We start from the raw sequence: 25,391 nt of genomic DNA, 5'->3' as shown, positions 1-25,391 counted from the left end.
TGCGCGTGGTGATCTGTGTGGTGTCACCCGCAGACGCAGCCAAGAAAGCCAACCCCAGATCGAACCAGCCTTGCCAACATGTGCAGCATCCGCTGTTGAGGAAGCAGTCGTTGGAATCGACATCGGCATTGCCTGGCGCAGAGTAAACGGTACTGGCACGCCAGGGTGCCTATTTTTGAGGAACTGTCGACGGATCCGGCAACCACCAACTATCGCGGGAGGACCTCCCTGGCGTCTCATGTTCCTGCGTCGCCGAGGCCGCAGTAGTAATGGTGGCGGTACAGTGGCTACCAGCGGCACTCCCAAAAGCGGCACTCTACCCAAGGGTGGCGTCGATCACCCAACAATGGTGGTGCCCTTCAACCTCCCCGCCTTCTTGCCTTCTTCAGCAACTACCTAGCTAGGTAACTTGAGCTGACCAATACCTCGGGGCATCCCAAAAGGAAAATGCCTAGGGGTTACCCGAATGTCCAATCTGGGTGATAACGCGCGTTCGAGTACTAAGTGTCGAAAATGACCAACACGCCTCGGCAACGCCTCCTGATGACGAGGACTCCCAGCAGGGGCGTGCAGTGGCGTAAATTCCGGGTCGAGGCCCTGAAGGCGTCAACATGCAAATCCGGATGAAGTATTCCGTGCGCCGTGCGGCCGCATTTCACACCCAGAGGCTGCAAGGCTGACGCATTGTCGACTGGGAGGGTCTTGTTGGGAGTAACCGTTCGCGCTCCCCGCGGCTGTCATCTGCAACCTGTGGCTGAAGCGCAGATTTCTTCCCCAGACCGTTGGACAAAGCCATTTCTTGCGGTAGGGTCCAAGCCACACAGCCCGCCCTAGCCCCAACTCAGAAAGAAGCCGTTGGTCATGGAGCCCCCTTGCCCCTTTGGCTTGTAGTCCCTGAACTGCCGTGTCACAGGCGAGGCAATAGCGCCATCAAAAACTCCCTCACAGTGGGGGGAATGTCCGGCAGTTCAGCCCCAGCTTGGAGCGCGAAACGGGAAATCAGCCTGCAGAACGCAATGTCCGTCTTGTGCTCTGTCATGTCTCAGATTCCAACAAGCCAACCGATCTCGCTTGCGGCCTGTCCGCGTTGCTCCGGCCACAGTGATAACTGATGAAAAGCCCCAGGGTCCTCGACTCCCCGGTCGCAGATCACCCGGCATATGCCGCTCGATCGAGATTGGATCGGCCTCGGCAACCTGGTTCACGGGACCGGTCTCACTGCGCTGCTTCCATGCTGCATGGAACGCTGCGGGGGACGAGCCGGGTCCCTGGTGTCTTGGATGACCGGCACATTCTGACCTGGTCGATAAACGGCGAGCAAGTGACTCGAATCCCGAACAGTGCCAGACAAACGGCGGCGGTACTCAACACAATGCGCTTGTTCTGGCTCCCGTTCGGGCTCCCGTTCGGAGCCTCGAAGGGGGTCCCGGAGCCGAAATCGTGAGCGCGCCTGTTCTCGGGCCGATAGGTAAGCTGCGGCACTGCCAACATGAACGGCAAACAGTGACTCGCCAGTCTCCTCTCCCCTTAGCGATGAATGATTGACCACCCGCTCCCACCAAAAACAGGACTGCCAACTTCAAACAAGGCAGGTCAGTCGAGGGAGGGAGGAGGGAGGGGGCTACGACTCGGGAACGCTCCACGTCGCACCTCACGGCTCGCAGTCCGCGGGCCGCAAATCGCAACTCGCTAACCCGGGGCTGACAGATGGCACCTTTCCACTCCAACCCCCGCGAAACAAAACACAGCAATCGAAAAGAAACAACAACCGAAAAAAAAAACCCCTAAAAAAACTCGACCCCTGTCCATCCTGCACCCACACTGGCACACCCGCCCACCCATTGCCTGAACACCCTGACCTCATCCCCGCGGCATGCGGTGTCCCGACCGCTAACGGGGGTGACTCTCGCGGGCGGGGCCACAGATCGGGACGCCTGCATGGTACTACTCCACCGGCATCGGGGGGGTAGGGAGCCCGCCCGTCTAGCCCCCGACCTGCTGTGGGCCTCGGGTGCGCACGCCACGTGGGGTCGTTGTCGGTGGTCGCTGCTGCAGATTGGGGAGGGATTGAGACCGGCGATGGGCCTCTTTGCTTCCCCTCGGGCGGTTATTGTTGCGAGGTGGGAGGTGGGGAATCGGACGATTGAGCTTTTGAAGGGGGGGTTGCTGTGCAGTGTGCAGTAACGACGTGTTCGGTTTGGGACACTTTTTTGGTGGCTCGTCCGGGGCGGATTGGTATCGGATCATGGTCCGGGGAGCATGCAAGTTACACACGAGCTGTCAGGAGTTGACGCCGTGGAAGTGGTTCCGCAGATCCGATCCTGGCGGATGGCACGGCAGATGACGTTGGGTTTCGTTTTCCTGGTAGCCGGTCTCTGGCGGTCGTTTTGTGATGACATTGCGACTTCTGAGTGCGTTGATTCGTCGAGCAATGCTATTCAGCTTCTGACTTCCTTTAGGGTTACTGGTCTCGTGTTGTTTTTACCAGTGAAGTTGAAGACACTCTGCTCTATTCGGGCTGGGGGGTAGTAACAATTGAGAGTCCGGCATCGCCCTTTACAATCGCGCGACGGACCCGTACCACGAGTGCCAGAGGCTCAGAGCAGCGTCAAGGGGTCTGAAGGCTCTCGGCCGCAGATTTGATGCACACTAGGGTGTCAATGTTCCGTTCCCTGAGCAGGGGATTTTGACTCGTCTAGCATGTGCGCGCGGGGAGAATCGATGCAAGTCCCGGACACGACAGGATGCATGTCAGCATCGGACATACATCCATTGCATCGAGGGCCGCGGAATGGATGGGCCGGGTTGAAGCAGCCGCCTTGAGATGCCGGCCGCTGGTTGAGTGGCCTGGTTTCAGATCATATAATAATCAACCCATTAGATACCAGCGGTGACATTCTCATCCACTTTGACGCGGAGAAAATGTTCCGGATGGAGGGGAGCATGAACTCTTCGTCCTCCAACCAAGCAATTGGGAGAGAGCCCGGATGCGGGTTTGCGTTGCCCCGTTCTGTAGGAGGTTGACATTGTGCCGTGATTCAAGGGTGTCTGAGTTCAGCCCCTTGGTCCCAGGTACCTAGGGACGCCGCGTTCCCGCCATGTCAACATACTCGCGGGGGTCTCTTCTTTTCTCGGGCGAAGCAGTTATGCTGTCCATCTGACTGATCACCTCCCGACTCCGTGTTCCGTGCTCTGAGGCTCAAATATCGGAAATCAGATCGAGCCATGACCGGTTCCGAGCACGTTCAGCATCGGACGTGATGCCGCTCGCCAAGTTGCATCCAGGGCGGCATGTTCTACGAACGGGATAACCGCGTAAACAGGCCTGGGCTGCCGTGCCCTTTCATCTGTCCAGTCGACTTAGTCCAAGCCTCGTCATATTTTCTACCCCTGACGACGATCCCTGAACGATCCTAGGGCTACACGTATCGTCGTCAGTATCGACTGGTCCTTCCGGACCACGCAGCTGCAGCACTGGTATTGTTGAGCACACCCGTTCCCTGCCGACAGCTGCGTCATCCTTTCCCCGTGTCAAAGTCGAGCCGACTATCGGATGTCACACTAGATCCCGCACCGGCCCCGGCCGTAACGCACCTTTACTCGGCCCTGGACGCTGTCCTCTCCTCTGCCGCAGCGGACGATACGCCCGGTTTCCATTTCGAGCGGGCGGCACCCGAAGAGGATGGCGCCCCATGCAAGTTGTGGCCGCCTTGCTCCCAAATCATCCGGTTGTGACACGGTTGCGTTACAGTCTTTGTTGTCTGGTAACACCCAGCAACCCAGTTCTTGGACGGCCTTTTGTCAGGCTTTGCGCCAAGCTGGGCTTTAGTTTCACGGCACGCTGTTGTGCACCGTGCCTCCAGATAGGCGGCACCCGGGTGTAATCGCATGATGCATGGGACTTGACTGGCGGGCGTACAAACGCAGCCCTGGGCGACGGGGAGCTGACACGTACTGCTGAACGTGGGGGTCCCGGGTAGCTTTCCGCGGCCCGCTTTCATGTGTCGGTGGAGCGAGACCAGTGTAATTCCCAAATGGAGTCGATATCTTTGCGCCTCAAAACGCCGGGTGGTGGTCCGACCGACAAAGCCCCTGATGCGGCGAGTAACTCGGTACCTAGAAAGGGCGGACGATCAAATTGGCGGAGCGGATAGCGGGCAGAAGCGTAAGCAATTTTCGACACGGTAGCATGTCTGTGTGTGGTGGTGCTTGTTATTTACAACTTCAAGGAAATGTGAATCTTTGACGACATTCCGATGTGCCCACCCAGCGTTAGAATTTCCGCTTCTTCTTCGCCGGCCCCGCCGCCGCTCGCTTTTCCATCTCTTTCTGAAGCTCAGCCCGCTTGCGGTCAGCTCGTTCCTGTGACGTTTCTCGCACTTGTTCCTTCTTGGGCTCCAAGGCAGGGGTTTTGCTTCGGCCCCTTGCCTCGTCGCCCGTACTTGTCACAGATGCATCTGGGCTCGCGGCCTTTTTCCCAATCATACCCAGCTTGTTCCTCCTCGGCAGCTGGCTTGATGGCTCATCCGGGGGGGCCGCCGGGGATGGTGAGCGTGTCGGTTTGGGTGGAGCTTCAGGCTTTGGCTTTCCACCAATTTGGCCCAAGCCACCCCTTTTAGAGACTGGTTTGGGGGGTGGAGGCGGGGGGGACTGAGCGGTATCATTCTCATCCACTTCCGAGGCAGTCTCGGAGTGGGTATCAGAGGTCGCGGCCTGGGCTCTGGGTGACCGCTCCGGCATACTCGGAGAAGGAGGAGAAGGGGACGGCTTCTTATGCCTGCCAATCGCTCCAAGCTTGGGCATCGCTGTCTTGGGCTTGACCGGAGACAGAGCGGGGACTGGGGCTTCCGCCATGTCTTCACCGTCTGATGTCTCATCGTCGTCCATCACTCGTGGGGGGCTGCCGCGTTTCCGAGTGGACTTCACGCCTGGTGGAGTGGCCTGGATTTGGAAGTCATCATCCTCTTCCTTGGCTGCCTCGGGTTCCCGCGGCGTTGGGATAGTTTGTGATATCTCCTTCTCTGCGCGAGCCGACAGAAGAAGATTCCTGCCTTTGGATAGGTTCGTCCACCAGCCATCTAGCGCTGTTGATGCCTCCAGTTCCAAGTCTGACTTGTATTGCAAGCCGGGTGGGCCGAAGACCGAGCTTAACATGGATGAAACGTCGGACGATTGCGTGATGGCGCGAAGGTCTGGGGTTTTGCTCCGGAAATCGGACTCTGAAAAAGGGGCAAGTCCCTTGACTCGTCCCTCGGCCGTGGCTCGAGTGACCTTGCGCTTTCCGGATAGCGCGTTGAAAACGTACTCAAGGCCGGTGCCTGTACCTTCTAGTTTGTCGATGAGCCTAGAGATGACGCCATCCTTCTCTCGAAGGAGCGAGACGAGCTGGTCGATCTCCCGCATGCGTGCCTCGTGTGCTTGTATCATTGGGAGCACAAGCTCGGAGGCGAGGGTTGATTGTGAGCATTTCTTCAAATGCATTGGCCACTTGAAGGGCTTCAACGGCTTTGGAAGTACACAGGTGACGTGGACCACGAGGGAGTCGTCATCATCACCCCTCGTGAGCGTTAGAGACGTATTCCCGTGCTCGGCATCGTTGCTGTCAAAAGCGGCCCGCAGGAGTTCAAGCATCTTTCGGATCTGGTCGGGCCCATCACTGGGGTCAATGCTTGTGTCCTCCACCATCCCCCGTTTTATGATAGGCCTCCTTTCCAGGCTCTCGACCCAGAGGTTGGCGAGGTCGGACAAATGGACGGTGTATGAGTCGGCTGTGAAGGCTGTCGAGACCAGAAGGGTGGGGATTCCGGGGGCCGTGGCCGGCAGCAGCCGCCAAGATGGGTGGCCAGACATTGCAAGAAGGGGTTGGTGCTGGGCACCGAAAGAGAGACGTAACACAAGCTCGGCAGTCGCACCCACGCGACAGCGCGAAGTCGCAGAGTTGCAGATTGGCTGTCGGTCGAGGTACCAAGCACTGAGCCGCAGTGCACTGATGTACCCCGAGATGAGCCTCACGGCAACGGAGAGCAGGGAGAGGGCGCCACAACTTCCTAGACAGGTAAGAAAGGGCACTTCGCAAGCGGGAATGTCCAACGGCTCACCAACCCCAGATCAGGTCACAAAGATGGTCGGCCACGCAGACGCGCCGTGGCTAATTTCCCCCAGAACTGCTGTCACCCGGGAGAGTGCCGCACTGCAGTACGATGGTTGTACGGATTAGAAACGCAAGGTTAACCCCGCGCGGGATGGATGATCGGAGTCGAGATGACGGCCGTCCTGTGTCGCTGACTGTTCGCTTCCTTCGCAAGGAAAATAGGCCGCGAGGGTGGGAAACTGGAAAATTGCAAAACGGAAATCCAGGATCGAAGTTTAGAAGAAAATATGTAACGACCACCGTTTTCAGGCGTGAAAATTCCAAATAATAATTCGAGAACCTGGAATATTGATGTTGAAGATCGCAATAGTTTTGTGTCGACACGATGTTCCAACAGGCGCGATATCAAATCTTCTGGTGGGAGTCAGACCTTGAATCTTGATTGTTGAGGCGAGAGAACTTGGCGTTCAGGCAGATGTGGAACGACGCAGGTGGGGGTGGGACGTTGCTGAGGTGATCGGGTTTGTGGCTCAAAGATTGAGGGTTAGGGCTTAACGTCAACCCCTGGACGACAGCATGTTGTCCCTGATATTTACCCTAGCATCCTCCTCGTCATCATGTTGACCTGCCGAAGGTATTAATTGCTAATTTGGGCCTTGGGAGTGGTGCGAAAGGAGGCCGGAAAGGAAAAGAGGGTAACTCTGACTCCAGACCTTCACTCGGCAAGCCGGAGCACCCGGCAGCAAACTTTCTAGTTCGTATACCTGCTTATTATCTGTTCAGAACAACCTAGTTACTTGGAGTAGTTATGGTGAATAGTGCTCACAAAGACTGTTGTTGTTCATCCGGTTAAGTAAGACCTCTCGACCAAAAAGAATAAATACCTAGGTAGTATCTAGTGCTTGTGTATACATTATTCCAACACCACTATGCCCTAACGCGTGCCGGAGCCTCTCTACCTGGGCACGCCAGATTTAGCTCGTTGGTATACTGTTTTCGTCCCTTGTTGAAGTGGATCACCTCACTCTTCCCGGGGGCAATTACCAACTCCTAGCTTCTCCCGCAAAAGATGTTACCCTCCACGGCAGAGTTTTGAGCTACCTCCGCCCACCATGGTAAATAAAGCACTGAAGTTTCCGTATCCTCCGGGAATGCTTCCGGTATTGACCCCAAGTAATCCAACAGCCCATGCGGCAAACTTGGGGAGTGGGGGGTGGTCCTTATGACAACCATGGCGTCTGGGCCAGGTACTAATAGCAACGTCAAGGATAAGGGATAAGGACCATGGTTTCATGACAAGGGTAAGAAATGGAAGGAAGCTTTCGAAACGCTCAACTCTATTCACTACAGATACCAGCTTTCCGTCAAAGTCCAGAGGTGTTCTGCTATCCTAACAGGCCAACTCCACCCTGTGTACATACGGCGCCTAAGCTCCCAAGTCTCTCGCTAGCCCACGGTAGCTCTCTAGTTCGGGGTAAGCTTCAAGAGGCGGCCGCTAGGACCGTCCTCGATGACCCAGATGGCGCCCTCGCTGTCCTCCCGAATACCGCGCATGCGCTTGCCCATCGAGAAACGCTGGGCCTCCCTGGCGGTGTCGCCGGTAATGGTGGCGCGCACGATGGACTGGGAGCTGAGGCCGGTGATGATGGCGTTGCCCGTCCAGTCGGAGAACAGGCTGCCCTTGTAGATGATCAGGCCGGCGGGCGAGATGACGGGGACCCAGAAGGCCTTGGGCGGGTTGAACTCCGGGCGGGTGCTGTGGGCCGGGATGGTGCGGCCGTCGTAGTGGCGGCCCTGCGACACGAGCGGCCAGCCGTAGTTGGCGCCCCGCTCGATCAGGTTGAGCTCGTCGCCGCCCATCGGGCCCATCTCGACCTCCCAGAGCCGGCCGTCGGCGTCCCAGTCGATGCCCAGCGGGTTGCGGTGGCCCAGCGACCAGATCTGCGCCTGCACCTCGCCCTCGCTGGCGAAGGGGTTGCCCGCGAAGGCCGTGCCGTTGTCGTACAGCTTGATCATCTTGCCGAGGTTGCCCGTCATGGACTGCGCGGGGGTCATCTGGTTGATCTCGCCCGACGAGATCCAGAGCGCGCCATCGGGGCCGAAGAGCAGCCGGCACGCGAACTGGAGCCCGCCCTGCGCCCGCTGCGAGTGCCGCCAGATCACCTCGAGCTCGGAGAGCGCACCGCCGCCGTTGGTGTCCAGCGTCAGCTTGGCCCGCGCGACGGCTCCGCCTGCGCCGCCTGAGCCGGTCTCGGCGTAGCTGATGTAGACCATGCTGTTCTCGGCGTAGTCGGGGTGCAAAGCGACGTCGTGGAGACCGCCCTGACCACCGTAGGCAACGGAAGGCACGCCGGTAATGGTACCCTTGGCCTTGGTGGTCGGGTCCACGAGCCGCATGTTACCCCGTCTCTCGTTGACGAGGATGCGGTTGTCGGGGAGGAAGGCAAACGCCCATGGCTCGGTATGGTCGGTGATGGGTGTCGACGTGAACGGCTGTTGGCGAGTCTCCAGCTTCTCCGCTGGGACGGCCAAAGCACCCGTCACCAACGCCAAAGCGTACGTGACAGAGAGTCCGAGATGCATCGTTTTCGGGCCCGCCTTTACTTTCCTGTGTGCTGTGTTCCTAGACAATCGAGATGGAGGGTGGAGTGGTTCAACCCGTATAGAAACTCTTAAGCTGGGTGTCCCCGCCAGGTGTACCTCGGTAGGTATATAAGAATCCGAAAAATGGGAGGGTTCGAGCAAACTCTCGTCCAATTTCAGGCTATTGCCGGCCGTTAATGACTGGATATATACAAGTACCAGGTCAATCAGAGGGTCCGTACTTTATAACCCCGGTACCGTAAGAAACAAGTTTCCCTCTCGTCCCTTTCGCCCGTCCCCTGTACGTCTCCAGCGAGTCGACAGGTTTGGCAAAGAGCAACCTAGGCAAAGGTCCGGCGTGGCATCCATGCCACCCTAATTCGGCAACACGTTTTCTCTGTTGCCATGACTGCCGACGCCAAGACTGATTTGTGTGCTGGAAATTCCTGGGCATCAATATACTTCTTGCACCATCCGGGGCTTCTCGATCCGTCCCCGCCATCTTGGCGCCCTTGGGACGTGTGATATCCTTGTTGAGCATAACCTCCCCTGCTCTTATGTCTCGATATGGCTTGGGATCTCCCTCGCCCATTGCAATTGCCGACTTTCCCACGTGACTGTTCGGGACAGGCTATCCATATCATATATACCGGTCATTGTCTGGGAGCCGATAGGCCATGCGGATTCATGCAGCTTCATGCAAAGTATGATGAAATTGAGGAAGCCAAATTGTTCCCTTTGCCGCGGAGATCTTTGTTGGTCAAACACGGGCCTCATCTACGTAGGTATATTTAAGATAGGGGTCTACTCTAAGTAATTGTGGCGAGCGTCGCCCGGTTCGGCCAGTGCTACACTCGGGTCGGTCGGACTTCCACCAATAGTTCCAGATCGTCATCAGCATCCTAAGCGTCATCACACCCAGAACATCAATACTGAACGGCCAACCCCTATCATCATCCTCTTCCTACCCTCACCCTTCATAGGCTGTAAAAAGCCCCAGCCTCCAACCCCGTACTAGAAGTTCGATTGGCACCATGGTAACTTATAGCATATGGTATCACGTTAACTGCCTTCGGGTAAATGGTGAGGCCGAGGGCGATTTAAAGTACAAGAAGGTTCAAGCCTCCACGAGCTAAATATATACATGCTGAATCCCGCGCGACAGGTGCGCTGATGATGATAAAAAGGACCATTAATGCCGTGTTCCATCCATCTCGGCAACTTCGCGCTCGGCTGCAAGCTCCGGTCTTTCCACCTTACTCCCTTGAAGCTCCGCCCCAGTGTGCCATTTTGATGTCCCCATATTCGCGTTTGTAACCTCTGGCCCAGAGTCTCCATAGGGATAGCCGTTGGTGGCTGCTAGCTCAGAGGCCTTGTTTTTCCGCCGACGGATGAGCAGCCAGGCGGCAGCGGCAAGAATAGCGAGCCCGGCAACGCCTCCAACAACTCCTCCGACGATTGCACCGACTGGAGTGGAGTTGGAGTCCTGGGAGTTGTTAGGGGCGGCAGGGTCACCGTTCTGCGAAGCAGATGGTGATGGTGATGATGACGATGATGACGGGTCTTGGAGTCATGGTTGTTAATGGGAGCCCCTGGGCCGGCTAGACGGTTTGCGGACATACCTGTTGACTGGGCGGCCAAGAACAGCCCGCGCACTCTGTCCGACGACCACTCGACGTTGTCAAGGGAGCTTGAATCGTTTGTTAGCATGGTAATCTGTCAAGTAAAGGGAAGGTGACACCAACCCGTTAGTGTACCATGCCTTGATCTCCGGAGCCCGTTCATAGGCCGGGGCATGGGCGTCGTAATAGTCCTTCCATTTCATCTCAGTCATGTCAAACAGCTGTAACCCACGCTCAGCCGGGTCCTTCGCGGTTAGATCGCCGGCCGCGCCGCCTATGCTGAGCATTTGGCTGTCACCGATGGACACACAGCTAAACATTCTGCGCTTGCCCGCCGGCGAGTCTGGGGCTTTAGTCCATACAAAACCTGGCAGGCTGAGGATATAAGCATCATTATATATGAAGTTGTTCCTGTAATCAGTCCCTCCGCTTATAAAACTAGGATGCGTTAACGATGGCAAGGCTGAAGCTAGCGTAGTAGAGGACATAAAACTTACATCTCGTAGCCTCCATCGACGTTTGCGAAGCCGGTAGCACAAAATTTAGACCGGGGGCGAGGGATGCTACCCGTCGCGGTCTGCCAGTACGCCTGTTTCGTCTCCGGATCGAAGAAGGTCAAGTTGCGAAAGTCAAATGCCGGCGCGTCCGGGAAGGTCGTGTCCTGTATGGGCACCGGAGCAACTCCGCCCAGTAGCATGATCAACCCATTAGGCCCAAAGTTTGGGACCCAATGGGCCGAAGCGCCGACCAGAGTGTCATCGGGGCTGAACCCGAACTCCGTGGCCCCGTCCCCCCATTCCCTTGTCCTCATGTTGAAAGTCAGCATCCCCGTTACCGCCTGGTTGTGGTACGGCTGCCTGCCAGGATCTGTCGCCCCGGAGGCCAAGCCCCCTATTACGAAAGCCGTTGTGTTGGTGCTTGCATAGGCGCTCAGCCGGGTCATGTCGAGTTGATCGAACAAGTTTGGGTTTATTGAATGCTCCTTAGTCCAAACCCCGCCATCGCCGGCATCGGGTGTGAATTTCCAGAGTGTGTTCCCCGCCTCCACGTTGTCGCCAAAAGCCCCCCAGTTACCGCCCCAGAGATAGTAGTGGCTCGCTTCGGGGTCTGTCCAGACGGCCTGGTCGCGCTTTGCCTTCCATGGCTTGGCGATCTGTCGCAAGAGCACATTGAAGGTGCTCCATGACTCGGTGAGGTCGATGCAGAGTGTGTTATTTACTAGAGTGTATTGTGAATTCGAGCTCTTGTCGATATGTACCTACTTACTAGCAACCTCCGACTTACCTGGATGGCTGATAGGGCTCTGGGCGCTCGGGTCCAGCCCATCTATCTTCTGAGAAAGCTCTCCTCCGTCGATGTAGACGTAGTTGCCAAGGACAGTCGCTTTCGTCGCATATGTCAGATCATTCCATCTTACCGCGTTGGCCAGTGAATCTGGCAAGGGAGTAAGGCAAGACGAACCTGTAAGGCCAGTTCTTCGGAAGAAATTCTCACCCGAGGGTATGTCGCTCTTGATCTGTCCGGCGGCAACACTCACCAGCCCAAGGAGGAGTGCAGATGCGCGCCAACAACGTATGCCGATTGAGAATGCCATGGAATAAATCCAATGTGACCCTCGTCCGGACTAGAAGGTGATTAGGGGAATGGGAACAGAGGTCCCGGCCGCGGGGATGTAGTCGACCCTGAGTACCGTTCTCGATGAGCGTCGCGCACAACTTGGAAAGAGCCGGAACTTGTTGACGAGGGCTTGAGAAGGAAATGGAGCCTCGACGCCTCGAATTCCCCCTTAACCCCGGTCAGCGTTTCCGGTCGATCGGCACCTTTGGGTTACAGCAGATCCCTCCCGTGCCACTGCCCTGCAGCCGATCAACGCTACGCCAAATATGGGCGGTGGTTTGCGTGGTCAACCCCTAGTAGATTTCGGCTTCATCTGCACAGAGTACACTGCACATGGAGTATTTAGTAGATCCTAGCAAAGTTATCTTTGTTGTTCCCTTTTTCCACGGCCCGGCGCGTCGATTCGCCGTTGAATTTGGAGGCTTGACCGAGGCCCTCCCTGGTCACGAAATTAGGAGCTAGTGAGCAAACTAGGCGCAGAGGGTAGTAGTGAGTGTGTCTACGGGGGCAACAGATGGCTGTGTTTTACGCGAGAAAGGCGGAGCAAAGAAATTACAGAAAAGCCTTGCAGGGGGACACCAGCACTGCAAGCAGTTCGATTGGCCACTGCGAGCCGCATCACGGGCCGGCCCTCCTCAATAGGTACGAAGCGCTGTGGCAGGTCCCACAGCTTTCACCTGTTCTGAGCCGTGATACTCGAGAGTGTGACAAGAGGGGGGCGAGGCTCTGTCAGCCCGGGCCCCTTATCAGTCGCTGTCACGACACACTTGCTCATCACTAACCCCCTCGGACCTCACAAACCCCCATCAGAAAGTGCCTACGCTGCTAGCTAGCTCCTTAATACCTTGCTTAATTCACATCTTCGATCCTCCGCTTCAGCAGCATTCGCCTCGCCTCGTCTGGGCTTGACAACCTCGGCTTCCCGAGCCGCTTGATGTACTTCAGGACGGCCCTCGCATTGACGCTGATCGCGACACCCATGGGGCACTCGCCTTCGCTGTTGAGCGGCCCGGCCATGCCCAGGTCCAGCGTCCCGTGCAAGGCCTCAAAGGCCGCGACATTGTCGTATCGCGCCGCGAGGTGCATGGGCGTGTCGCCGAGGACGGGCTCGGGAAAAAGGTAGGGCGCGTCCCCGTCCTTCGGGTCCCTCGTGATGGCTTGGGTCGGGTCGAGTTTGTGCTTCTCGACCAGGAGAAGAATCAGCTCCGGCGCGTCGGCGGCGGCGGCGCAGTGGACTGCACCCAGACCCTCGGCTGTTGTCATCTTGAGGATAGGGGCCACTACACGGCCGGCCTTGATAATGCGGTGGACAAGGGCCGGCGGGCAGCGTTGTCGAATGGCGTAGAGAGCTGCGCTTTCGCCTCTGTCACAGGTTTCGAGGCGGAGAAAAGGCCCGAGGACGCCCTCCTGCTCGGAGAAAGCCGCTGGGGATACGAGGTACTTGATGGCCTCGGCGTTGTGGCCTATGACGGCATAGTGAAGTGCGGTGCGGCCTTCGACATCTCGTGCGTGAAATAGGAGGGCACCTATGTTTGTCCTATTCAACAAGAAGCATGTTAGCAATCACCTCATTTAAAACAGGGCAATATAGGGGGAAGTCACTTACCGGTGCTCATCTGCAAATCTGCGGAGACGGTTGTTGAGTTGCGCTGCGTTTCTCGCCACTGCCGAAGCGAAGATCTGAGCTAGTTCTATTCGCGTAAAGATAAACCTTTCCGCACGAAGGGCCATGACATCGCTTTGGTTCACCGCGGTGCCGAACATGGTGGCGTGGCGGTAGTGGATGATTAGGACTCGTACTTGGAGCTGCTGCTGGTGAAAATGTGCATCACCAAGACAAGGGACTAATTAACAGGACTAACGGGCGTGGGGGTTGACATATACATAGGAACGAAGGCTACTTTTAATTGCTGTGGTGCATTGTGACCGGCCAATTTGGTTTAAAAACAAGACCATTGAGACAGCAACGTTGCTAAGAGATCGGCGTCTCAAACGCGGTGTTGTTATTTGTTTCTGGGTTGTTGTTCAAGGAACAAGTTGGCACATTTCGAGGTCATTTTGTAACAGCGAGTATGTTCCTCTCCAGTCTTTGTCGCGGTCAGACTTGCCATTTTCAGCGCAGTTGAAACGACTTGAACTCTATCTCTATCCTTTACCCGCTGCCAGACCTGGTGGCTGTTGGACTTGGCCTAGGTGATGCTACACCAAGCTGACGGCCATCAAACTTCATCCCGGCAGGCGAGCATTAGCTTTGTGTTGACTCTCGGTACGCGACCGCGGGATTAGAAGATAGCACTTCTCCAAACGAACCCAAATAATTTCCGCCCAGCCCGTCCACCCAAGCGTATGGAACAGATCGAACATGGTCCCCATGGCTGCCTCCGGATCCGGCATTTAAGCCCACCCCCGCCTGTCACTCTCCCTCGCTTTTTCGACACTCCCCCCCCCTTGTATGCTCCTCACGACCTTTTATCTTAATCCTGGACCTTCCCACCATTGCATCCCCGGCTAGAAACCGCTCGTTTGGCATCAAGTACAACCCGGATGCCGAACTACCACCACGGCCGCGAACTTGAACCAGCCTTAGTGTCGGGAACGCCGTTATCGTCACCCATTCCCAACTCCCCTTCCTTGCCCTCCCTCGCATTCGGCGACCGCGACGACACGACGGCGAGAAGCCCTTGAGGTATGTGGTGCCACCCCATTTGACCAATCTATTCGAGCTGATGAGAGCACTGGCAATGTCCAGTGGTAACTGGAGTCCGGTCTCTACCAGCCGGCTTTGGCCTCGAGGAATGGGGAAGCCACCCAGTGGCGAGTCTCCGGGAGGTCCGGAATCGTGAACGTGCAACGAAGGAAGATCTTGGCGTCAGGCAACACTGGACCCAACTCATCATGATTCAGAACACAGGGGGGAATGAAGATGGCCTTCCTTGACGGCTCGAAATCCCGATACACAAACAGAGCGTGGTCCGCTAGCCGCATCCGTTACAACAGGAATTGACTCGACGACGGTCGTTTGATATCTTTTCCTTCTGCTCGCGGCATGCAATGATCGCAACCTCGGCCGCCCGGCGGTTGCGCCGTCTTCCACGAAAGGGCTAGGTACCTACCTAGGTAGGTAAGGTTGTCAATTTGGATCCCCCTTGTAGGCACCGTCCAGGCAAAGCAGACAGCACTTCGTACCCAGAGAGCGTGACCAAGGAGTTCGGACAAGAGCTTGCACCACACCCCCACCCCCTTCTTTTTTTGGGGTTCGAAAACCGGGAGAAATAACTTGGCAATACCACACCGTCTGGTACAATGAGGGGAAAACGAGGGCGAAGGATGAGTGCCAGGGTGCTGCACATGGCTCGGATGATCCTATCCTCATCCGCCGGAAGAGGCACCCGCAGATCATCTGACTGGTCTACATCTCACATACATAGTACCACGAACTCCCCGCGGTAGATAGGGAATAAGCCCGAGCCAGTTAGAGGGACACCTAATGTCCACAGTGGCCGCCTTAAGAATACGAAAGGCACACCAAAGTACGAGGGGGGCGTTGTGAGGGCAGCAGATGGGCCGGCGCTCGTCCGAGTTGGGTTTCGTCTCCCTCATATTTTTCGAAGGAGGGAAACATATTCTAACATGGAGATGACCTGGCTTGGGCTTACCGATAAGACCAGAATGATTCCAGTGCTTACCAATTGTGTCGTAGTGGAAGGTTTGGGTGGCTGACGCTTGTCATCATCCATTAATATACGCCAACTGGCTCAACACCAGTGTGTGGGTATAGTAGTTTGCAGCAAGTACGCTTACATTACGAAAAAGGAAAGTGTGATTTGAGATCACATATAAGACGTATAATTGTACTTCTCGGTACTCTACGGTGACTGATGGTCGGGGTTTTTAGTGCGATCGAAGGCACAGGTACATATCTGTACATACCTACATACATTGTGTGCATTGTGTGTGGCAATCCGGATATTCGGGAACCACCAGCACGACGTCTTGTAAGCCCCGGGCCACGAGCTGAGCCTTGTTGTGTAACCAGGCCCAGACCTGCGCGGCCTTTGGTTACCATGCATCGCTGTCGAGCGGACCACCTGCATTTGCTGACAACTTGCCTATTCTACGACGGCCGTTTGTTCTTTGAACACAAGGTCTAGGGCGCGAACATTAGTCTGCTTCGACCAGTTCGAGAGGCCAACTTGATCACTTCCCGGATCCTCTGGCGGCTATGTTTGGAGTCATTCCCCTATTCCATCGCGGCGCCGACAGCCCGTTGGCTCTGAACCCGGAGGTACTGGGCTGCGTTCGAAACACACTTGGCTGCGAGACAGCGTGGCTGCCGACCACGCAGCCGTCGATGTCGCCAACGAGTCGTCTCGAAGGCGCGTCCTTCCGGGCACAGGTGTCTCAAGAAGGACCCCAGCTGTCAGCTATCCCTCTAGAGCACCGGTATGTCGATGCCGACAAGTGAGACTTGTGTGCCTCTTCCAGAACCCCTGATGACGGCCAACAGCCATGGCGACGGCCCTCCGGAGGCCGGTAGGAAGAGTTGGAACCTCAAGATAGACCGTCGTCGTCCCCTATAAGAAGACCTTGGGACAGCGGGTCAAGGTCATATTTTCCATTCCATCTCACACATCACCATCACTCCGCTCACGCATCTCTTCTCAAGGTTTCATCTTCTCATCCACACGCCGGCCGTGCTATTATTACACGCAACTCCACCACTTACCAACTCAACGACCACTTCCACCTCCAAACAAATACCAAAACAGTCAAAATGGCCAAATGTTCCAGGTGCGGCAACGACACCAAGAAGCCCCGTGGCTTCGAGGAAGTCACCATCAGATGCGACCGGTGCGAGAACTCCTCGGGCTACCGCCTCTGCCCCGGCTGCACTCATGGACCTGCCGGCCTTGTCCTTGTGTGCTGCGGCAAGTGCAACCCTACTGGCAGGGTCAAGTGCGAGATTTGCAAAGGCTCCGGTACTCGGAAGGTCAAGAAACCCTGCACCCGCAAGCACGGTTAGGGGTCTGCTCTATACCATCAACAATGGTTTATGATCGGGGGAGAGGGGCGGGGGGGTTCGTTGGGGATGAACAGGAGTCTGGTCGCCAGGTTGGGGTTTGGGAATAGTCGAGTGTGGGTCTCCCTTGATGGGATAGGGGGAATTCAGTGAGCTGGCCTCATTTACCTAGATTAGAAGGGACATGTATCTGGAATACATACCAAGACATCATCTACACCTGGACATGTTGAGTTCTCGGTCGTGAATAAAACCCTAACAGCACAGATAAATCGGTTTCACGACGTTTGGCATGTGACGGACACGGATATTGCAACACCCCAATTAGGAGGCAGATGATACAGGTCACTTAACAGGGAATAATGGGAGTTGTCGAGTATGAGTTGTGAGTGTAATTCAACTGAGAACAAGGTGGTTCAACCGTCATATCGCTCCTAATAGGTACTACTAATATGAAAGCTGTTGGGTATAAAAGTATAGTTCACATATCATCCTCAATTCCAAAAACAACCCATTACCCTCACATAAAGGTTAACGACCCACCTTAGTGACCTCCACTAGAACCTCAGTATCAACTCTCACCTTCCCACTCTGCACCGGCGGCGGCCGCTGAAGCATATCCCCCTCCCCCTTTCTCCCGATGCCGTCCACCTCCCTCCCTGGATTCACATGCTCAATCAACTCAACATCCACCCCCCACACATCCCCAGCCCCCTCCTCAATCTCCACATACCCCCCCATCCACCCACACCCGCCTCCCCGGCCCTCCCGCACCACCCAGCCCACGCCCCGTCCTACCCCCCCCAACATCCCCCTCAATCCACACGTCCCTCTCCATCGCCCCGAGCGGCCCCAACCTCAACTTAGTCGGCAAACTCCCAATCGTCGGCGGCCCCCCACGCCCATCATAGCCACCATCCCCCACAAACGTAGCCGCACTCCGCCTCCTCCCACGCCTCCCCCCACCCCTACCACCACCAGCTCCAGCACGCCGCCCATAAGCAGAACCCGACGAACTCGAACCCACCGACGCAGAGGACCCCCACAATCGGGGAAAGAAGCGGGCGAGGAAGGGCTTGAGCACGACGACACAGGCGCAGACGATGGCGCCGTTGACCTCGACGGCGGTCAGGTAGGAGAGTTCAGCTGCGACGTAGGTGAAGTCGGGGTCGGATTGAGCGCGGAAGAGTTGGAGCAGGCGGAGGATGGAGATGAAGCAGACTCTGTGTTTTGGATGGGCGGTTAGTAGGGTGGGGGGTTGGAGAAGGGGGTTTGGGTGGTGGGGGGGATGATTCTGGGTTGGGGTTGGGGGACGGGACGGGTAAAAAGGGGGAGGGTGTTTGGTAAGGGGTTCAGGGGTTCGGGGGATCGGGATCAGAAGTTATTGTGGGGGATGTGCGTACATGAAACCGAAACCGAAGACGGCTGAGAGGATGTATTTTTGCCGGCGCGGCAGTCGGATCGTCCAGACGACGGGCATCGGGAGGAGGAAGATGAGGAAGTCGGTGACTGCGTGATCGTTAGCACCGGGTCTTTGGCTCTGACCCCCCTCGGTGATTGCAGTAACCCACCCATGTGCAGCCCAGTGCTGGACCACCAAACACTCTGCGGGTGGCAGTACTTTTCCGTCACCCTAAAATCCCAGTACGAATATAGCGGTATGCAAGCGGTAAAGGTCACAAGCGTCATGTAGGTGTGCGAGATGACCACGATGCCGAAAAGGATCTGGCCGCCCAGGCGCGCCCACTTGAAGGTGAAGAGGTGGATGTAGAGCAGGAGAATGGCCATCTTGGAGAAGCAGAGCGACAGCGAATAGAAGAGAACGCCGTACCAGGCTGCCTAGGGGTCTTGTCAGTGATTACAGAGATGATATGGTGCTAACCGGTGGGAGCTCACTCTTCCCCAAGCCAAGGCAGAGGCCGTATCGTTGGGATCGAGGTCCCAAACATGATAACCGGCACCATGAATGGCTTCTAATACATTGTTAGCGTGGGTATCGGCGATAGGGCTGATCATACGAACGTTCTATTACGCCGCCACAGGTCGCTCCTGCGAATATCTAGGTTTGTTAGCTCCTGGTTCGGCAGTGAAATGCAGCGTCGTAGACACACCAAGGCAAGGAGCACGCTCCAGTCTGACGGCCCAAGCACCCGGATTATGACCCCCCGCGTGTAGAAGCGCAGTCCAACAAAGAAGGCGGCAATAAACCAACAGATGGTTGACGAGATGATAATGTTGAGCTGGAGAGAGTCGTGGGGGAGGTTCGGTGGCAGGGGTGGCGGTGCTCCGGGCGGGGGTTGCTCGGCGTCGCTCATGATGTCGGTATGGTGTAACCCGGCGTGTGGGGACTTTGGCTGTGACGCCGAAGTGACATTCTTCCTCGTTCAATTGTCCAGACAACGACCCGGGGCAACGGTCGTCCGGTCGGTACGAGCAAAGACTGTGTCTTTGGCAGGTTGTCGATATTTGCAAAATGCAAGAAACCAGAGACCGGGAATCGGATTTGAGTGTCACGCACGAGCTTGGCATCCGTCCTCCTTAAGCGACGGGGAGTCAATTTCTGTCGGCAGCGGTCCGCAAAAGGGCGGCGTGTTACTGCCGAGCTCGTCTGTCAAGATGCGGGACGGCTGGGGATGTAACCTATTGGGGCGGGCGAGACGTCTGGGGAAGAAGCTGAGCTCGGTTCCAGCTCCTCAGCATCGGCAGTTCTGAGCTGTCGCTTCCGAGGTGACTGGAGCTGCTGCATACCGGGGGCTTAATGAAGCAGTTTTAGTTACCTTAACGAAGCTTCATTTTTGACAGTTAAACGTGATATGATCTTCGAATACAACAGAATAGACGTGGGGATTTGGGATGAGATCTGAGTACAACAATTAATTGACCAGTTAAGATGGTATGATCGCCCGCTAACTAAAAGTCGTCAGGCTCAGCAGCTTTCCATGACGGACCAAGTCCAGCGGGATTTGGGGGTCGGGGCCGGGGGCTGGTCAGGGGTCGAGTCAGGGGTGACACCTCGGCCATGCCCTGCAGTGGCTGCCCACGCTTTGGGAGGGCAGACAGATGGGACGGTTGCATCTGTTTCTGCAGCTAAGAATGGTGTTCACGACCGATTGGGAAAGGGAACGAATGTTTTCGTCCGAACTGCAGCAACTGTCCGATCGATCGATAACAAGTCCGGTCATCCGTGCAGGCGGAGGGAGTCTCGACTCAAGCCGACTGGTTGAGAGAGAAAGCCTCGCCTCTTGAGATCCCTCGTTGGCTGTTTGAACTCTGGTAGAGGCAGGTTGGTCTGTCACTTTTTGGTCCACTTGCAGTGTGAGTGTCAGCATGCCAACCCAGAAGAACTGTCCCCCGCCCCCATGGTCGGAGATTTGATTCGCGCAACAAAAGTTCCCGATTCCTGTGCTTGCAGAACGGCGCATGCAGGAGCACCGACCTCAAGACTCGTGGCAAACGGGGAACCGCATGAGCATGCTGCTTCTCCTGCCGGGGGAGGTCCGTGGGCCCTGTCATTCTAGGAAGCTGTCGTGTTGCTCCTTTCGTCTTCGCCCACGCTCGGGTTCCAACCGTCAAGACTTTTGTTGTTGGAGCATGACTCGCACGCTTTGGGTTTCATGAACCGAAAAGTGGTTGGCGATGGTATTGGGTTCGTTGGCTCGGTAAAAAGACCGATATCAGCCGGACACACCTTGCCAATGGAGCTGCGGCCGTCGCTACCGGAGAATGTTCCGACCCGCGACACGAGAATCCTGGAGTTTTGCTCTGCAATCGGTAAGTACTTTGTAAGGGGTTTGGGAAGAGTATCGGTGGCCCCCGGGTCGATTACATAGCTTTGTCATGGTAAATCCAGTTATTCCACTAGGTTCTCGAGGCTTTGTCCGTTTATTCGTAGTTTTTACTGGCATTTGAGGCATGATTAGGTACAAAGAATCATGGTATCAGCTCACTGCCTAATCACGTCAGGTATCGTAAATGTTGAAGTTCACCTCGGTGCGCCTTCAGTCCAAACGATCTGGCTCAAGTCCCCTTCACTCCAATACCCTCGACCTCCCCGCTTGTAAATCTCGGCCCGTTCCTTCCGTGAACGCTTCATCTTACGCTTCAATTCGCCATCGTTGCGCCGAAAGCGGTCGAGCCACGCTTTTTGCCTCGCTCGAGAGATGATAAGCTTGAGCTGGTCATCGGTAACTGTAGCCTCGGAAAAGTCCCAGAAAACGTAGCCACAGCGCCGGAGCCAGGTGTGGTCCGCATGGGCGATGACGTCCTGGCGCCAGCAGTCCTCGTGAGATGCCCGCCATATACGGAAGGGGGCCGACCCGTAGACATCCGGTCCGTTCGAGTTCCACTCATAATTGACGGAATACGCCCCGTTCGGGAGCGTGGTGTCAATGTGGTCCCAGAAGTAATCCCAGTCTGGCCAACCCGAAACAGTCGAGCCATAGCCCCCAAGGGTCGTCCCAAGCATATTTTTTGTGCGCGGCACTGAATCACCGAGAATTTGACGCCGCTCCCCGTACGTCGTCGCTTGTTGCAATTGGTAGAGAAATTTCAACCCACGCAAGAGCTTTTAACAGGGCCGTGTTAAAAACGCAGTGATTCACCTCGAGGAAGGGGCAGTTCTTACATATCCCTGTTTGTGTTGATTCTGGTCGGCTACTGTTCGCCAGCTTATAGACTTACAACCCCATTCCACATCGTGGGCAGCGACTTCGTCGAATGCTGTTGCAGAGTTAGCGTTATTGCGGACAAAAGGATGCGCGCCTACGGGGCGGCTTGTTGAACGCGGGACTCACCTCGGGACAAGACGCGTTCAAAATAATCATGGACGCAGGCAAGTTGCTCGTTAACCCAGGGGGCAAACCTCTGGAAGAAGAAGATAGTTATGGATGACCCCAGCTTGCCGGCCAAACGAGTGTTATAGGAGCGACGAAATAAGTTGCAGTAACGCACATAGCGGTACATCGCGCGGTGGATTCGATAGACCTCATCACTGGAGGCAGCCGTTTTGTCCTTGCGCTGGAGGCCGAGCTCCTTGTCTCCGAGGGGTAGGGTGTCCCGGATAAAATCTCGGGCGAAATGTTCGATCATGGTATGAGTCCTGCTCACCATGTTGGCGAGGTCAATATTGGCAGGGCCTGACTGGTCGAACACGGCGGTGATTTCCCTATACAACATGCTCCTTCTGAATTCGTAGTCTTCAACGCTATCGTCTAAAAGGAGGAACCTTATCTCGCGCTTGCCTCGGTGGCGCAAGTCGGTTGTTGCTGCGAGATACGCCGGAAAAGCATAACGCCGGATCTCGTGGGGGATCTGGTTGCGAAGAATGGAGCGGACAATCCTGTCACGGTCCTCGTCGAAGGCGGCGTAGAAAGAAGAGTGACTAAAGATGGCAGATGCCAGCGACGGCATGGCGTCCAGTTGGGATAATACGATGGACAGCAGATGCAAAGGCATCTGAAGAACGGGGCCGCTTGCCATGGCTATGATGAAGAAGTTAGGCAACCAGGCTGAAAACAAGCAAAAAGACTAGTACCCAGGTAGGTACCCAACTTTAATTGACCCAAGTCGGGGATGCCTACCAAGCTGGGAGTTTCGGTGAACACTGAACGGTGGTGTTGCCGATGGATCGAGTCGTGAATTAGCTGTGGGGGGCGATGAAGTAATGGAAAACAATGACAAGTGATCGTAACCAAAGACCACACCTAAATGGCTCCCGAAAAAGAAAACTGAAAAGGGCCAAAGTAACTACCCGGAAATGAGATTTAATGTTTTCAATAGCATGAGGACGGCGTCAAAGTTGAGTCACGGAAGTGGGAAGCCTGGGATGAGGGCATGGGGAGCACTCACCCCCCGCAGAAGTCGCAATTCGGTTGGCTACCAGGGCTGCGTAGCGGGGGCGCCTTGCCGCCGGCGATTTCCTTGCTCCCAGCACCGCCTCGACCAACACATTCTTGGAGCCCTCCCCGGAGCACAAGACCCACCTCACTTTTGTTTAGACGCCGTCCACCGAGCGACAAAACCCGGCCGTTACGCACAATGGATTGAGCCCGGCGCCCCGCCTTACGGGCCACAGACCGGCCGGCCGAGGCCGCTGGGCCGCTGAGAAGGTCTCATGGTCGTGGACGACGACTAAACACCAGTCGTTGGTAGTTGCTATAACATTCCCTTTCGTCATGTTCAAATTCGTCTAGGTTGTCTACAGTAATCTTTTACTCTCCGCCATTGCTAAGCCTTCATGGCAGATCGAATGATCTCGAGAGGGCATAATTCTGGGGTTGTTGGTACCTTGGTACCTTAGACTGTAGACACGGGGTGACTGCGGCCTTGGTGGAGTCCAGAAGGTCAGAAACGTGGGCGGGCGCCTGTTTTGCTTCTAGTGCAGGACTGCGGGTGGGTGGTACTTAAGCTGTCTTCAGATCCGGTTGCTAGCCAGGTCATAGAGTTGAAGCATCCCGTTTGAACACCAACTCACCTCTCCTCGAACCAGCTCGCACGTTGTCGTTGTCGTTGTCTTGTCCATAATCCGTTTTGCTACCCGTTCATCACATCCCCCTGCCTAGGTACCTAGGTACCTACCTTGCACATGAGAACTTGTCCCCGGTTATCAATTCATCAATGTCCTACTCGGGTTCTTTTGGACAGGTCCCTAGCCCCCGTGGCCGGTCTAGTACCTTTGGACTCGACCCAAGCCCTCGCGGCCGCTCAGCTAGCCGGCACGACGACGACATCTTCGGTAGCCCGAGATCACGCTCCTCCAGGAGCAAAAGCCGGCCTCGGCTTACGGAAGCCGAACTCGGCTATGACCCGCTTAACCCCATCTTTGGAAGCTCCCGCCCTCCTCGTTCTTCCAGCCGATCCCGCCGTCCTAGTCTTTCTGTGGCTTACACCGGGGCGTCGTTTCTCTCTCCTGGCTCGCACGACCCTGACTATCTGGTTCCCATATCTTGGTCTCCAGCATCCCGCAGTCCTCGGTCGACCTCTCGCTACCCCCCTTCGGCTTCCAAATCAGGCTCTCTATCGTATACCCCGACTGGGATCACCGCAGACGACAGTGGTCGAAGCCGGAGCCGGTCAAGACGCAGATCATCCATTAGTCTCAGCGACGCTCCACCCTCTGGCGTATTCCCTTTTGAACTCGGCACGGACGAATTACTAGGGTACACACCGGACGGCAGCTCGCGACGGCCAAGGGCAGCAAGCTCGGAACGGCGGGCACAGGAGCCCTTTAAGTCAAGAAGTGGAACTGCCTCCTGGTCCGGTTCTGGTGACTACGCATCGGGATCACTAGACGACGATCCATATGGACCTAGCGGAATCTCGCGAAGGCCCACAGCCCCGGCCTTAGATCAGCCGTTCAAATCCAAGTTCTTCGGGAGTGGAACCTCCTCTTCTTCTGGGTCTGACCCTTCAATTCCACGGCCCCTCGAGGGAGACCCGTCATTCACGGGCGGGCGAAGGTCACGCTCGAGCGGCCGAAGCAAAGACAGCAGCCTGTTCGGCCGTGCCAGTGGGGAGGAGGACTTTGCGCTCCCGCTGCCGACTACTTCTATTGGTCGGACTGGCGGGCCCCGTGGATATGCTCAAACCCAGCCTACTTCGTTCAAGTCAGGATTCTCGGACCAGATGGAATACGATGAGAATGGCCAAGAGCATTTTCGACCCGGAACCGAGATCCACGCACGCCATAGTGCATACAAGGACAACAATAGACGTGCAAGGTTTGCCATTGCTGCGTACAAGGACAAGAAAATGGAGTTCCCTTCACGCAAGCAGGTCCTTTCCGGGCCAGACGCCGCCATTGGCGAGTCCAACCGTTACGGTCTGGGAGGCAACTTTACCATCCCTGAGCGTGAGTTTAACTGTTAACGGTGACATCGTGACCGTATCATCGCTGACCACCTCACCATATAATCAGACCAAAAGCTCCGCTCTCTTGCCCACGACGGCTTCAAACACCGCAGAGCGTAAGCCACCACTGTCCCCCCCCCTTCGCTAAATGCCTTGCAGCGTGTACATGGACTGACTTGTGTTAGCGAGACCATCGGCAGGGAGTCCTTCAACAAGGACTATGCCAATGTCTGGGAAAAGAGGGCGTTACAAACGGAGCAGAAGAGTGATCTGAACCACGAAAGGGTCGCCCGGGAAATCCGACAAAATGCCAATGACTGGCGTGACACCCGGGAGAGGCACGCCGAGGCAATGGTCGATTTGGGGTTTCCAGAGACTAGCCTCACCCCCTACAGCTCATGGGGCAGCGGTGGACGCAGTCACCGCAGCTGAGGATCTCGTGCCCCCATTTGGGCCTTTACTTTCTGTTGACCGCGTCATCAAGGATCCAAGTCCGGGGTAGGTTTGCCATTGGTTTGTTTCACCCCCCTTCTATCTAATAGTGTCGTGCTAACTGAGTTGGTGTTAGAATTGCACAACTGTCCTCACCCGATTCTGAATCTCTTTTGTT

The 25,391-nt window shown here is 56.1% G+C and overlaps 9 protein-coding genes across 9 annotated transcripts; 3 read left to right on the top strand and 6 right to left on the bottom strand.

The window, feature by feature from the left end:
- Positions 1-513: 513 nt before the first annotated feature.
- On the top strand, positions 514-1,704 carry B0H64DRAFT_369136 (uncharacterized protein; the record flags this gene model as incomplete). The annotated part of the gene is made up of 4 exons (XM_062802002.1): positions 514-605; positions 914-1,018; positions 1,126-1,440; positions 1,569-1,704. The coding sequence occupies 4 exons, from the start codon at positions 514-516 to the stop codon at positions 1,702-1,704; spliced, it is 648 nt and encodes a 215-aa protein (XP_062663318.1).
- Positions 1,705-4,066: 2,362 nt separating this feature from the next.
- On the bottom strand, positions 4,067-6,072 carry B0H64DRAFT_1346 (XRCC4-like factor-domain-containing protein). The gene has a single exon (XM_062798183.1). It carries the CDS (start codon positions 5,848-5,850, stop codon positions 4,273-4,275), a length of 1,578 nt encoding a protein of 525 aa, XP_062663317.1. The 5' UTR covers positions 5,851-6,072; the 3' UTR covers positions 4,067-4,272.
- Positions 6,073-7,411: 1,339 nt separating this feature from the next.
- Positions 7,412-8,860, bottom strand: B0H64DRAFT_351152 (Glucose/Sorbosone dehydrogenase). Its single transcript, XM_062801457.1, has one exon. It carries the CDS (start codon positions 8,672-8,674, stop codon positions 7,556-7,558), a length of 1,119 nt encoding a protein of 372 aa, XP_062663316.1. The 5' UTR covers positions 8,675-8,860; the 3' UTR covers positions 7,412-7,555.
- A 919-nt stretch (positions 8,861-9,779) lies between these two features.
- Positions 9,780-12,072, bottom strand: B0H64DRAFT_1311 (uncharacterized protein). The gene is made up of 6 exons (XM_062798126.1): positions 11,758-12,072; positions 11,581-11,679; positions 10,794-11,514; positions 10,420-10,734; positions 10,297-10,364; positions 9,780-10,237 (listed from the first exon to the last, which is right to left on the bottom strand). Exons 1-6 carry the CDS (start codon positions 11,888-11,890, stop codon positions 9,867-9,869), a joined length of 1,707 nt encoding a protein of 568 aa, XP_062663315.1. The 5' UTR covers positions 11,891-12,072; the 3' UTR covers positions 9,780-9,866.
- A 550-nt stretch (positions 12,073-12,622) lies between these two features.
- Positions 12,623-13,505, bottom strand: B0H64DRAFT_379192 (uncharacterized protein). Its single transcript, XM_062802630.1, has one exon. It carries the CDS (start codon positions 13,174-13,176, stop codon positions 12,763-12,765), a length of 414 nt encoding a protein of 137 aa, XP_062663314.1. The 5' UTR covers positions 13,177-13,505; the 3' UTR covers positions 12,623-12,762.
- A 3,074-nt stretch (positions 13,506-16,579) lies between these two features.
- Positions 16,580-16,958, top strand: B0H64DRAFT_379191 (uncharacterized protein). The gene has a single exon (XM_062802629.1). The coding sequence runs from the start codon at positions 16,688-16,690 to the stop codon at positions 16,934-16,936; it is 249 nt and encodes an 82-aa protein (XP_062663313.1). The 5' UTR covers positions 16,580-16,687; the 3' UTR covers positions 16,937-16,958.
- A 506-nt stretch (positions 16,959-17,464) lies between these two features.
- On the bottom strand, positions 17,465-19,248 carry B0H64DRAFT_313827 (uncharacterized protein; the record flags this gene model as incomplete). The annotated part of the gene is made up of 8 exons (XM_062800178.1): positions 17,465-17,688; positions 17,720-17,877; positions 17,947-18,156; positions 18,337-18,442; positions 18,505-18,772; positions 18,830-18,906; positions 18,956-18,992; positions 19,045-19,248. The coding sequence occupies 8 exons, from the start codon at positions 19,246-19,248 to the stop codon at positions 17,465-17,467; spliced, it is 1,284 nt and encodes a 427-aa protein (XP_062663312.1).
- A 1,591-nt stretch (positions 19,249-20,839) lies between these two features.
- B0H64DRAFT_1269 (uncharacterized protein) lies at positions 20,840-22,756 on the bottom strand. Its single transcript, XM_062798059.1, has 3 exons — positions 21,727-22,756; positions 21,558-21,652; positions 20,840-21,497 (listed from the first exon to the last, which is right to left on the bottom strand). Exons 1-3 carry the CDS (start codon positions 22,409-22,411, stop codon positions 20,916-20,918), a joined length of 1,362 nt encoding a protein of 453 aa, XP_062663311.1. The 5' UTR covers positions 22,412-22,756; the 3' UTR covers positions 20,840-20,915.
- A 792-nt stretch (positions 22,757-23,548) lies between these two features.
- B0H64DRAFT_447710 (uncharacterized protein) lies at positions 23,549-25,361 on the top strand (the record flags this gene model as incomplete). Its single annotated transcript, XM_062807013.1, has 5 exons — positions 23,549-23,952; positions 23,986-24,191; positions 24,222-24,782; positions 24,849-24,897; positions 24,967-25,361. The coding sequence occupies 5 exons, from the start codon at positions 23,549-23,551 to the stop codon at positions 25,211-25,213; spliced, it is 1,467 nt and encodes a 488-aa protein (XP_062663310.1). The 3' UTR covers positions 25,214-25,361.
- Positions 25,362-25,391: the final 30 nt, after the last annotated feature.

Source organism: Chaetomium fimeti (genome assembly GCF_033439085.1).
Source record: "Chaetomium fimeti strain CBS 168.71 chromosome Unknown B0H64scaffold_1, whole genome shotgun sequence".
Lineage (NCBI taxonomy): Eukaryota > Fungi > Ascomycota > Sordariomycetes > Sordariales > Chaetomiaceae > Chaetomium > Chaetomium fimeti.
This window is presented reverse-complemented; position numbering and strand designations above follow the sequence as displayed.

Bases quoted from the DNA above. Each gene is read 5' to 3' on its own strand.
- B0H64DRAFT_1346 (XM_062798183.1), bottom strand. From the start codon at position 5,850: ATGTCTGGCCACCCATCTTGGCGGCTGCTGCCGGCCACGGCCCCCGGA.
- B0H64DRAFT_351152 (XM_062801457.1), bottom strand. From the start codon at position 8,674: ATGCATCTCGGACTCTCTGTCACGTACGCTTTGGCGTTGGTGACGGGT.
- B0H64DRAFT_1311 (XM_062798126.1), bottom strand. From the start codon at position 11,890: ATGGCATTCTCAATCGGCATACGTTGTTGGCGCGCATCTGCACTCCTC. The intron at 11,680-11,757 runs GTTCGTCTTGCC...ATGCGACGAAAG, and splicing joins CCGAAGAACTGGCCTTACAG to CGACTGTCCTTGGCAACTAC. The intron at 10,735-10,793 runs GTAAGTTTTATG...AACGCATCCTAG, and splicing joins GTCGATGGAGGCTACGAGAT to TTTTATAAGCGGAGGGACTG.
- B0H64DRAFT_379192 (XM_062802630.1), bottom strand. From the start codon at position 13,176: ATGACAACAGCCGAGGGTCTGGGTGCAGTCCACTGCGCCGCCGCCGCC.
- B0H64DRAFT_379191 (XM_062802629.1), top strand. From the start codon at position 16,688: ATGGCCAAATGTTCCAGGTGCGGCAACGACACCAAGAAGCCCCGTGGC.
- B0H64DRAFT_1269 (XM_062798059.1), bottom strand. From the start codon at position 22,411: ATGGCAAGCGGCCCCGTTCTTCAGATGCCTTTGCATCTGCTGTCCATC. The intron at 21,653-21,726 runs GTGAGTCCCGCG...ACTCTGCAACAG, and splicing joins TGAACGCGTCTTGTCCCGAG to CATTCGACGAAGTCGCTGCC. The intron at 21,498-21,557 runs GTAAGAACTGCC...CCCTGTTAAAAG, and splicing joins ATCAACACAAACAGGGATAT to CTCTTGCGTGGGTTGAAATT.